Below are 12,187 nucleotides of genomic sequence, written 5' to 3' on the forward strand. Positions count from 1 at the left end.
TTTTTTACCCAGCACAGAGTACACCCGTTCAAGCCATGAGCAGCCAGTTTCTCCAGGAGAATGCTGGGGGAAACAGTGTCAAAGGCTTTACTGAAGTCTAGGTAGACAACATCCATCCACAGCCTTTCCCTCATCCACTAAGTGGGTCACCTCGTCATAGAAGGAGATCAGGTTAGTCAAGCAGGACCTGCCTTTCATAAACCCATGCTGACCGGGCCTGATCACCTGCGTGTCCTGTATGTGCCGCATGATGGCACTCAAGATGATCTGCTCCATAACCTTCCCCAGCACCGAGGTCAGGCTGACAGGCCTGTAGCTCCCCGGACTCTCCTTCTGGCCCTTCTTGTAGATGGGCACCACATTTGCTAACCTCCAGTCAACTGGGACCTCCCCGGTTAGCCAGGACTGCTGATAAATGATTGAATGTGGCTTGATGAGCACTTCCACCAGCTCCCTCAGTACCCTTGGGTGGATCCCATTCAGCCCCATAGACTTGTGTATCTCTAAGTGGTGTAGCAGATCGCTAACCATTTCCCCTTGGATTATGGGGGCTTCATTCTGCTCCTCGTCCCTGTCTTCCAGCTCAGGGGGCTGGGTACCCCGAGAACAATTGGTCTTGCTATTAAAGACTGAGGCAAGGAAGGCATTAAGTACCTCAGTTCTTCCTCATTCTTTGTCACTATGTCTCCCCCCACATCCAATAAAGGATGGAGATTCTCCTTAGCTCTCCTTTTGTTGCTACTGTATTTATAGAAACATTTTTTATTGTCTTTTACAGCAGTAGCCAGATTAAGTTCTAGTTGGGCTTTGGCCCTTCTAATTTCCTCCCTGCATAACCTAACCTCACGCCACCTTTGTAGTCCTCTTGAGTTGCCTGTCCCTTCTTCATAAACTCTCTTTTTTTTTTCCTGAGTTCCAGCCAAAGCTGTCTGTTCAGCCAGGACGGTCTTCTTCCCTGCCGTCTCATCTTTCGGCACATGGGGACGGCCTGCTCCTGCACATTTAAGGATTTCCTTCTTGAAGAATGTCCAGACTTCCTGGACTCCTTTGCCCTTCAGGACTGCCTTCCAAGGGACTCTGTCAACCAGGCTCCTAAAGAGGCCAAAGTCGGCCCTCTAGAAGTCCAGGGTAGCAGTTCTGCTAATCGCCCTCCTTACCTCTCCAAGAATCGAAAACTCTATCATTTTGTGATCGCTGTGCCCAAGACAGCCTCCAACCATCACATCACCCACAAGTCCTTCTCTGTTCACAAACAACAGGTCCAGTGAGGTGCCTTCCCTAGCTGGTTCACTCACCAGCTGTGTCAGGAAGTTGTCTTCCACACATTCCAGAAACCACCTAAACTGTTTCCTCTCCGCTGTATTGTATTTCCAGCAGACATCTGGCAAGTTGAAGTCCCCCATGAGAACAAGGGCTAGCAATCATGAGACTTCTCCCAGCTGCTTATAGAATATTTCATCTGCCTCCCCATCCTGGTTGGGTGGTCTATAACAGACTCCCACCATGATATCTGCCTTGTTGGCCTTTCCCCCTGATTCTTACCCATAAACACTCCACTCTTTCATCACCATTGTCAAGCTCTCGACAGTCAAAACACTAACACACAGGGCTACCCCACCGCCTCTCCTTCCTTGCCTATCCCTTCTGAAGAATTTATATCCATCCATTGCAGCACTCCAGTTGTGTGAGTCATCCCACCATGTTTTTGTGATTGCAACTTTTTCATAGTTTTCCAGCTGCACAACGGCTTCCAACTCCTCCCGTTTGTTGCCCATGCTGCGTGCATTGGTGTAAATGCGCTTCAGCTGGGATATTGATCCTGCCACCTTTTTTGGGGAGAAGCCCTAATTCCTATGTGACTGTTTTCAGGCGCTTCCATGGTGTCTAACACTTCAACAACCCTTGCACCTTTGCTGCTGTGTGGATCTCCATCCCCTACCTCCACTGAGATGGCTCGGGTAGTTACGACCCAGACTGGTTAACTCAGGGGGTTGTAGTGGTTTCGTGGTGAAACGACACCGAATGAGCGATTAAACATTTTATTTATGGTAGAAGCAACCTGAACTTGGAAAGCATAACGGTAGGTGGCATGGGTTCTATTGAGACATTTAGAAGAAGAAAAGGAAAATGAAGAAAAGGAGGGGAGAGGGGGAATATTTCACCACCCTTGGATCCCGTGACGAGGACTGCGGATGCGCACGTGGTGCCTTTTATAGTCCAGTCCCCGCCTCTCGGTCACGCCCCTCGGGGAGTTATGTAACTCCTGATCTCCTGCGCAGGTGCCACCGTGGGGGTGGTCGCGAGCCCCTTCCTCAAATGAGCTCTGTATGACCTCTGGCCATATGTGGTGCGTTGTCCTGCCAGGCCTATCCGAACACGGAACTGCGCACCCTGCGGCATGCCCTCCGTGACCCGTGCCTCTTGCCTGTAGCCGACCATTGCCACGCAGACCGCAACCTGCTTTGCCACAATGCTGGGGACGTCGACATACCTTAACTCTTGTCAGTCTCTCGCAGGTGCTGCGCACATTAGTACAGGGACGTTTCAAATGCACTCCGGTGTACTCAGCCCATCATGGAGCAGACCAAAGGACCTCACTAGCACACCATCCCTCACTGGCGTGCCACCCCTGGCCTTATCTCTAGCGAGCCTGGTTTTACCCGTTTCCCCTTTAAATCTAGTTTAAAAATCTTCATCGTGGTTTAACCTCAGCCGGCAACTGAGCACCACACAGCTGCTTGCTCACTCTCCCCTCCCCCATTGGGATGGGGGAGAGAATCAGAAGAGTAAAAGTGAGAAAACCCTGGGGTTGAGATAAAGACAGTTTAATAATTGAAATAAAATATAATAATAATAATAAGAAGAAAAATATAGAAAGCAAGTGATGCACCACCCACCGACCGATGCCCAGCCAGTCCCCGAGCAGTGGGCCCCCGGCCAGCTTTCCCCCAGTTTATGTACTGAGCATGACGTCACATGGTATGGGATATCCCTTTGGCCAGTTTGGGTCAGCTGTCCTGGCTGTGCCCCCTCCCAGCTTCTTGTGCACCCCCAGACTCCTCAGTCGGTCGAGCATGGGAAGCTGGAAAGTCCTTGACTAGTGTTAAGCACTGCTTAGCAACAACTAAAACATCGGTGTGTTATCCACATTGTTCTCATCCTAAATCCAAACCACAGCACTGTACCAGCTACTAGGAAGGAAATCAACTCTATCCCAACCGAAACCAGGACACTTTTTCAATAAGCCCTGCTAACTCCTGTGCAAAGATCCTTTTCCCCCTTTGAGACAGGTGTACTCTGTCTGTCACCAGCAGGCCTGGTGTCGTGTAGACCGACCCATGATCAAAAACCCCAAAATTTTGCCAGTGACACCAGTCTCGGAGCCAGGTGTTGATCTGCCGGCTCTTCCTGTTTCTTCCTTCATCATTCCCTGCAACTGGAAGGATAGAGGAGAACACTACTTGTGCTCCTGATCACTTAACTAGTTGTCCCAAGACCCTGAAGTCTCTTTTGATTGCCCTTGTACTTCTTACTGCAACTTCATTGCTGCCTACATGAAAAAGCAGCAATGGGTATTAATCCAAGGGCTGCACCAGGGTAGGAAGCTTTCTCTTCACATGTTTAACCTGGGCCCCTGGGAGGCAGCAGACTTCTCTAAGAAGTGGGTCCGGTCAGCATATTGGACCTCCTGTTCCCCTAAGAAAAGAGTCTTCTATGACAATGACCAATCTTTTTTTCTTTATGGAAGCGGTTTTGACGCAGGGCGTAGGCTGACTTAACTTCGGCAACTCCTCCAACCTAGATGAACCATCGTCCCGTTATTGTTCGGTTCCACTGGCAGAGCGTCGTACCTGTTGTGCAAGGGCACCTGGGAAGGTGAGGTAGTCAGGGAGGAGATGCGCCTGCTGTGCAGGAACTTGTTGCTATTGCCCCCTATCCCTTAACTCACTGCATTCTGCCGGGTGGAGAGAGGATAGGGAATCCTCTGTACCATACGTCCTGTCTGCCTGTCGGCCCTGTCTCAGGGAAGGTAGGGTGCGGTTCCGGTAGTCAGTCTGTCTCTCTCTCCGACTCCCTGATACTCCTCAACCTCCTCCCGGAGCTCTGTCAGTAAGTGGTGAAGTTCTCTACCTGGGCGCACCTCCCACAGGTGTGCTCACTGCTGCTGTCTGATACTGGTGTAAGAGCAGGGCACACCCTGCAGCCTGACACCTGGGCAGGCAAATGCACAAGATGAGATACCACTAGGCCAAGACTATGAAAGTGTAATGAGAAAACAGTCTTTGGCGGTGATAGGAAGATTAGAGAAAAACTTGGTATACTGCAAAACAAATGAAGCTGAGAAGACCGAGGAGGTCCTAATGTGTTCGTAATGTCTTTTTTCTCTCTCCCCCTCCCCATTTTTGTAAAGGCTTTACTGGAAAAGTTTAATGGTGATGAGGCTCTTGGCACAGTTAATACCTGTAACATAAAGATAAAAGTCAGGCTAGGGCAGGGAGAGACTGTCTAAGGATAAAGTTTCATGAGGTAGGTGACCTGATTTAATGGCTTGCTGTTGCCAAAAGGGGAGATCCCACATGCTTTGCCACGTGCAGACACAAACAACCATAAACCAGCGTTGTTAGCCACACGCTCTCGTTCTTTTGTACTGGCTCTGGCACTTGTCTGACCCTGGGCTGAACCAGTTCAGCTTGCTAAACGGGCAAAAAGCAAATCCAGGAACAGTTACAAGAAGAAATGATTGTTTTTCCACCAGTAGTTCACAAGAAGAAAGTAGAGAACATGCAGGAAAACACCCAGTAATTCTGTTGTAGAAAACACTAAGGCGGCCTTCCCTGATCTAGTCTATGCACCTACAGACACTGTCAATGAAGAAGGGTGAGGGCTAATTAGGAGTTCAGAGAAGGGCAACAGAAATCATTAAAATCACAGAAAACACGACTAACAGAGAGAACTCTGGGACAGTCTTTGTTCAGGTAAGCCGTACATAATAAAGCAAAAGGAATTAAAACAGAAAGAAGCTTGACTATGAAGACTGTCCCTAGAGGAAGATACCAGTCTGGGGCACTGGTCTGCAGAGAAGGTAAGAATGAAAGTAGAAAAATCTTTCACAGGATTAGGAAAGTTAGAGAGACAAAATATGGGAAAATATGAAGTGAAGAAAGGCCAAAAATAGAAGGGAACAAAAAGTGATGAAATATAGCTGACTGTTGTGAGGAAAAGGAGAGGCCCACTGAGGGATAGGTTTTAATTAGTCTTTTCAGCCAGAAAGCACTACTGGCTTTAATTTCTAGAATAAACAATTTATTTTTTAAAATCTTTATTTACTGATACAGTAGTTTATTCTGGTTACAAACTGCAACACTCTGATACGGAGTAAACTCATGTAAGTCACCAGAAGAAGACATTATTTCCAGGAGTCACACCAGGAGAAACCAATTTTCAAATAAAAAAAGCTGCCAGGTAAATTGTACATTTTTGTCATCTTCTGTGATCATGTTCCCTGCCTAGCCAAAATTACTCACTTTTCAGAGGTCTGCCTCCAGGTCTTCTTTAAAAAATACCTACAATCTGGTTTGCAGAAGCGGACAGTGATAGAAATTTAAGAATTCAGACTGTAAATGTAGAGAGTTGTCATGCCAAATGCAGTGTTATACAATAGAAAATGCCACAACAAAAACCACCAGCCAGCAGTGAACTCAGGCAGATTCAACTCAGAAATTGGAAAATGCTTTTAACAGTGTTTCAGAACCAGAATAAACTCCTGCAAAAGAAAAGGGGTTCTCCGTCTCCTGATGTTTGCAAATCGTGACTCAGTATCTTTCCAGAATATGTGTGCTACTAAAACACAAGGATTTTATGTCAGCACAAAGTTTTTGCTAGGCTAATAAACAAGTGATTGTAAACATAAAACTGGTTTCTTTTGCCTCACAGTCAAGGCATACATGTAATTTGGGATGCCGGGAGCACCAATTCCTGGTATTATTGCTTAACTCATCATTACTTCACATGGAAGACAGAATACCTTAGCAAATGGTCTAAGCACGACAAAGCCATGTTTTGCTAGAACTAGATTCAGATTGTCCTGCCCTGCCGCTCACCACAGTGGCAAAAAAGTGATGAAACTTTGCAGTTTTAATAGACAGGATGTCTTTAAAGTAGCTGGTATTTGTCGACCGGCAACGCGAAGTGCTTGTGAAAACTGCAACCCCGTATTTATATTTTTTATGTATTTGCGGTCTGCGGCTACTTTTCCTTGAGCCGATACCGCCCACGACGCGCGTTTCACACCGCCCGTGCCAGGGCACTGCCGATGCCAGGGCACTGCCGATGCCAGCTCAGCGGACCCCGCGCACCAGTTACGGGAAGAGTCAGAGCAAACACCGCAGCTGCTCGGCGGCACCTCCGGCCTTTCCCGAAACTCCCCATTTCCAACCCAGAAAACAGGCAGATGAGGCAGTGCAGCCAGACGTAACCTCGGGGTCAGCCGCGCGCCCCAAGCGGCTGCCCCGGCGGCAGGCAGCGACGGCCGCCGCCGAAAAGGCAGCGCCCCGCGGGGCGGGGCCAATGCGGCGGGGCCAATGCGGCGGGGCCAATGCGTCCCACGCCGGAAGCGGCGCGCCGTGCGGCAGGCGGGGCCGCCGTTGCTAGGCGGAAGTGCGGCGGCGGGCAGCGGTTGGCGTTTAAAGGCTCCGAGGCGGTAAAAGGGCGGCGAGTGGCGGCAGGACGGGAGGGCCGGCGGGGCTCCCGTTCCGCCTCGCCTCGCCAGCGGCTGTGCTTCCCGGCCCCCCCACCGCAGCAGCTCCCGGGCGCAGCGGGGAGATGGTCTCCAGAGCCGCCGATCGGCTGCTGATCGTCGTCTCCGTCCTGGAAGGTAGATGCGGGGGCGGGAGGGGTCGCGGCCTCCCGGCTGCTGGCCGTCGTCTCTGTCCCGGACGGAGAATGGGGGGTGGTCGCTGCCTCCGGATGTGTTTTCTCTGTGGAGTGAGCGGGATAAGCCAAGCTGTATTTAATAAACTGGTTATATTAATACAGCTGTGGACGTACGTATCATAAAGCCAGGATAGGCTACCCCCAGTCTGTTTCTGGAGGTATTTGCCCAAAAATTTATTTGAAATATTAAAATACTATTAAAATATCAAAAACTTTTTTTTTTTCCCATTGCAAAACTCGCCTAGCCTGTGTGGTCGTTTAAGCCGCCTGTCGCTGCCGTTCCCAGCGGGTGCAGAGAGTCGCTTGCCACTGTTCCCGCTGAATCGAGCCTGTCTGCAGGCAAAGGCAGCCCTGCATCGTGTTAGCCCTCTCGCTAGCTACAGGCAGCAGCGGCGCTAGCCCTTCCTTAGGAGCGGCGGGGGCTCAGTTCTCGCTGGCTGCCGAGTCTTTTCAGCGGGGTCCACGCTTCAGGAAGGCTTTGGACCAAAACACTGGAGTCCAGCCGATGTCTTACGACGATCAGGATCGTTTCATGTGTCTGCCCCTCTCTTTTTAAGTAGTAGTCTGGTGTTTCTATCCCCTATTAGCAATCTACTGTAAGTTGCGGGGGTTTTTTTCGTGTTGAGTCGAATACCTAGCTGATCATTCTTCATCTTGTATTTCTGCAGATTATACTTACTGAGGTGTAATTAGTGTGCAAGTGTGGGGGTTTTGTTCGGGTGTTTTCTTCCGTTTTGGGTTGTTTGAGGTTTTTCTGGCTGAATGCTTTCTCTTTGTAAAGTCAATCTTGTTATCTCTCTGTCCATTTATGTAGTTTGCCAAGGTAGCTTTAAAATAAGATCCTGTCCTCCAACATGCATGTAGCCCCTCCCCACGCTGTGATACATGTAAATTTTATAAGTGTGCATTTTGTCATTTAAATTATTAATCAGCATACGGGATGATGCTGAACCCCGGAAAAATCCTGTACACCTCTAGGCATGCTCCTAATCTAGTAGTGATTTTTTTTTTTCAACAAGAAGTAGTTGGAAAAGCACCTTGCACTGCTTTAATTAGGTTGTGTTTTGCTGCTTTGATGTGGGACAGTGGTAAAATCTGCAGTAGAGAAGGCAAAACATTCAATGTCTGTCTCTCACCTGTTCACTTGATCTATTCCCAGTTATAGATTTCTCAAAATTAAATCATACTAGTTGCCTAGTTTCTTTCTTTGTTATTTTATGTCTTGCTATTTCTGGATGCTTCACAAATAGTCTGTTTCATGTTAAGTTCTTTCCTACTTCCGTGTGGTGGGAAAACTTTTTTTTAATATGGAGAACATCGCTTTAGAATAAGTGCGGGGAAGATGATACAGGAAATATATTTTTATGTAATTGGTTTATGGCATAAATCTGAGCTCTCACTACTTTTTTAGTGATGGCAAGTGGCAATTACACTCTGTTACAGGGCGCTATTTTCCAAAACGACCCAAGCATGTGCTTATAGTTGAAGCAAAGTTTGATGGTGAACAGTTGGCTACTGATCCTGTAGAGCATACTGATCAGCCAGAATTTGCTACGGAATTGGCTTGGGAACTTGATAGGAAAGCACTTCATCAGCACAGGTAACGTTAGAAAGTTAAGTCTAATTTGGAGATAAAATTTGATTTTCTTGTCTTTACAGCTACTGAAATACAATTTTTGTGTTACTGTCATCTGAATTTTTTTTAGGAACTTTCTTTTAGCTGTACACTGATCTACCATAAAGTTGCCACAACAAACAAAAGTAGTATGTGGCAAGATATGTGGTGTTTAAAAATTTTGAAGGGTATGTTTTTACACTACTGAAAAAAACCCAGGAGCTTACAGCAAATTAATAATGTTACAGTTTAAGCACTGGATTCAAGCTTTCTTATGTATACGGTGACACAGAATTAAAGCTTTTGCCTACGTCAAGTATTTTTGAAAGTGTCAAATAGAAGAGCTGAGAAATTGAATAAGGTTTCCATAACTGTCATTTGGTTTTGACTGACAGGTTATAATATTGCCTCTGTATTTTCAAAGAAGTTAAAAAGGCCATGTTATCTTTGATGTTTGACAAGAGAAAAACACCTAAATGTACCTTATGCTAGACACCTTATCTATGCCTATAAGTATTGTTAGGTGCTTTGCACAAAAATCTTTTGCATAAGTCCTATTTTTAAGTTATCCTTACAAGTGAAATTCCAGTTTCACGTGAGGTGCAGTGCTTATTTCTTGTACGTGAATGTGATTGAATTTATTTGTCACTAATGTCTTTTTAATAGCCCTTGAGGCTCTGTAAGACTCCAATACACTCCTCTTACAAAATGAACGCACTTGTTCATTCTCTTGCTTAATGATGAATTTTTAGACATTAAATATAAACTCAGTTTCTGACCTACTGAAACTAGTTATGTAACAAATCAACTTTGTATTATTGGTATGCTTGAAACTTACAAATTATTTTTGTGAACTAATTGCAGAGATAATTTTTATGTTTTGGATTTCAACTGAGTTGTTCTTTCAGGCTGCAGCGTACACCTATCAAACTCCAGTGTTTTGCATTGGATCCTGTATCTTCAGCTAAAGAGAATATAGGCTATATTGTACTTGATTTAAGGGCTGTGCAGGAGAAGAAACAGGTATGTTATGTGGTATAAAGCTTTAAAAAATTATGTTTTGACAACAGTACTGTTACAGATAGAATTTGAATTAAGGCACAGGCATAACTTTAGAGTATTGTTTTGGTGTATGACTCCTAGTTGGTGTACTACTTTTTTTTTTTTTTGAGGAGAGTCATCTTGACTCTATGTAGAACATGGGCAAATGAAAGTACTTTTGTACTAATCTTGCATTTCTGAATTTGAGAATTGGAACACTTGTAAGCAGTACTGTTAAGCAATTCCATGATTTAATCGCCTGGAAAGATTTATCAAAGCAATTGATATTGAGCAATTGAATTGGGTCTCTATCATCAAATCAAGTCTTAAGGGTTTTTTTTTAATGGGCCTCTGTGGAAGATGTGTTAGGCAATCAGTAGTTTTAGCCCCTTAACACAGCATAGAGTAAACATAATATAACTTTATGTAAATTTAATTAATCAAAATTCTGTGTTGTGCTTGATCAAAACATAATTCTGATATAGGTCATAACGGTACCCTGGTGTCTTATTTTGATATCACACTTCTTAAGGATTTGTGATCCATATAACTTACTGTGCACCTTCAGTTGAGAACTTGAAGATTTTCTTCTCTAATTAAAGATTTATGGCATATTTTTCTTGCTAACTTGTTTACCGTACAAATCAGTGGAAAAGAGTATATTCAGCTAGTCTTGCAGGAATCATTCTATAGAATCTTTTAGTATAATAGAAAATAGACCAAATTTTTGGAAATAAAAACTAAGGTATATTTGTGTAGATGATAAAGCAGAAATGCTAGAGCAAGTCTAATTTTTCTGTAACAATATTATATTATTTTCCTGGGTTTTTTAAATGCTTTTGGGTTTTATTTTTGTTTTTAATGATGTAGGCACCAAAATGGTATCCTCTGCTTAGTAACAAGTACACAAAATTTAAATCTGAAATACAAGTAGGTGTTGTGTTGGAGACTGATTCAAAAGCACTGGTTGATGGTTTTAAAGCAAAGGAGGCACCCCCTAGAGAAGGGAAAGGTAAGTAACGTAATAAGAATATCACTCACTTTGAATTAAAAATATCCCTGTACCAGATGAATGCATTACTTGTTGCAAATGTGTTGTTTTAAGTCTCAAGAGAATTTTAATTTCATAGCATTTCCAGTGTAAATCCTGTACAGCTGATTAATGTATCTTGTGGTAATAACTTTACAAGGATGCTTTACTGTGGTTATTGTGTGACTTTCAAATGGATAGAGTTGCAAACCAACTGATCTTTAAAACCAGAATCAGGGACTCATAGTTTACTCCTATGGGCATTTTACTCATATTTCAGGGCTTTAGAAAGTTCTGTAATGAAAGAAATAGGAAAGGAGCTTCTCTACAGAATGCAGTTTCAATAGTTTGGTCTTGGAATGATAAATTTTTGTAGTAACATCTGCTTTAACTGTTGGGACTCATTCCACTTCTGGATTCCCTTGTACATTCCTCTCAAAAGTAATCAGCGAAATGTGTCAAAAATCTATTAGAACTCAAATATTAACGCTAGTAGGTGTCTTTATTTATGTGCTGTGCTGCTCAGTCTTTTTTATCTGGGATTTTTTAATGCAAATTAGTAGTTTAAAAAAAACAAAACCAAACCCTTAGAAACGTGATTAGAAAAAAGACCCCCAAAACAAAAACAGGCCTTTGGGTGGGGGATGAGGAGGGAGGTAAATCTATCTACTTCATTTCTAAAAACTGAGCCTCTGTTAAAAGTACTGGATTTTCTCCTACTTACCTTACAATATTTTGTGTTCTTGCCCTGAGGGTAACTTTCCTAAGTCTAAATTCATCATCTGCTTATCATGATCTGTGGCTGTGGTTCTGTAAAAACAAAATGGTCAGTGGCAGTAAGTGTTTTACAATGTTTCTGGCCCAGACTTCGACTTGGCTGCATTGCAAGAGCGGTTAAGGCAGAATTGAAGTTCCAGTGAAATCACTTAGCTTACTCCATCCTTTCAGGTTCACAACAAAGCACAGGGAATTTTGCATACTGTAAAGTTTGTAAAGGAGGTAAGGAACTACTGTAAATTATTTGTTAATTTGCAGTTCCCTTCTGATCTTTCTGCCCACAAGCTCTCCTACCCCTCATGACACTGGCAGAAAATACAAGAAATCCCTTCTGCCTTCACCCAGCACTGTCTTCCACTTCATGCTTTCTGTGGAATAATTGATACAAACAAGTTTGCCAGCTTTTCCCTTTCTTCTGTCATCTCAAGATTAGTCAGTACTATATTTAGGCAATGGAGGAAAACAAACGTGTAGATTTTCTCAGGTTTAAAGTTAATGTTCCAAGCATTGGGTATGGCAAAGCTGGACTACCCAGTTCTAGTCTAGTCAGATAGTTAAGGAGATGTTTTGCTTTTAGGATTCATACACTTCAATTTTTATTTTTTTAATCTTTTTTTTGCTTCACTGACCTAAGTGGTCTAAAGTTTCCAGTGTCTGAAATGGAGCCTTTTGGTTCAGAACCAAAAGTGCTGTGTGACTATTACTATTTGGTGTAACCTGAGCTGCTTTGAAATGCAGTGCATTGAGTTACTGGCACTATAGAGTAGAAGCTAGTAAACCAGAATACAAAC

The 12,187-nt window shown here is 44.2% G+C and overlaps 1 protein-coding gene across 3 annotated transcripts in view; it reads left to right on the forward strand.

Moving 5' to 3' along the window:
- The first annotated feature begins 6,697 nt into the window (after window positions 1-6,697).
- Window positions 6,698-12,187, forward strand: part of CEP120 (centrosomal protein 120) — a 38,531-nt gene continuing 33,041 nt past the window's right edge. For all 3 annotated transcript variants that reach the window (XM_076362085.1, XM_076362087.1, XM_076362086.1), the window contains exons 1-4: window positions 6,698-6,874; window positions 8,377-8,533; window positions 9,457-9,571; window positions 10,460-10,601. In XM_076362085.1, coding sequence (XP_076218200.1) covers window positions 6,823-6,874; window positions 8,377-8,533; window positions 9,457-9,571; window positions 10,460-10,601 — 466 coding nt within the window. In that variant the 5' untranslated portion in view covers window positions 6,698-6,822. The remainder of the gene's footprint in view (window positions 6,875-8,376; window positions 8,534-9,456; window positions 9,572-10,459; window positions 10,602-12,187) is intronic.

The sequence above is a fragment of the Aptenodytes patagonicus genome, chromosome Z (assembly GCF_965638725.1).
Source record: "Aptenodytes patagonicus chromosome Z, bAptPat1.pri.cur, whole genome shotgun sequence".
Classification (NCBI taxonomy): domain Eukaryota; kingdom Metazoa; phylum Chordata; class Aves; order Sphenisciformes; family Spheniscidae; genus Aptenodytes; species Aptenodytes patagonicus.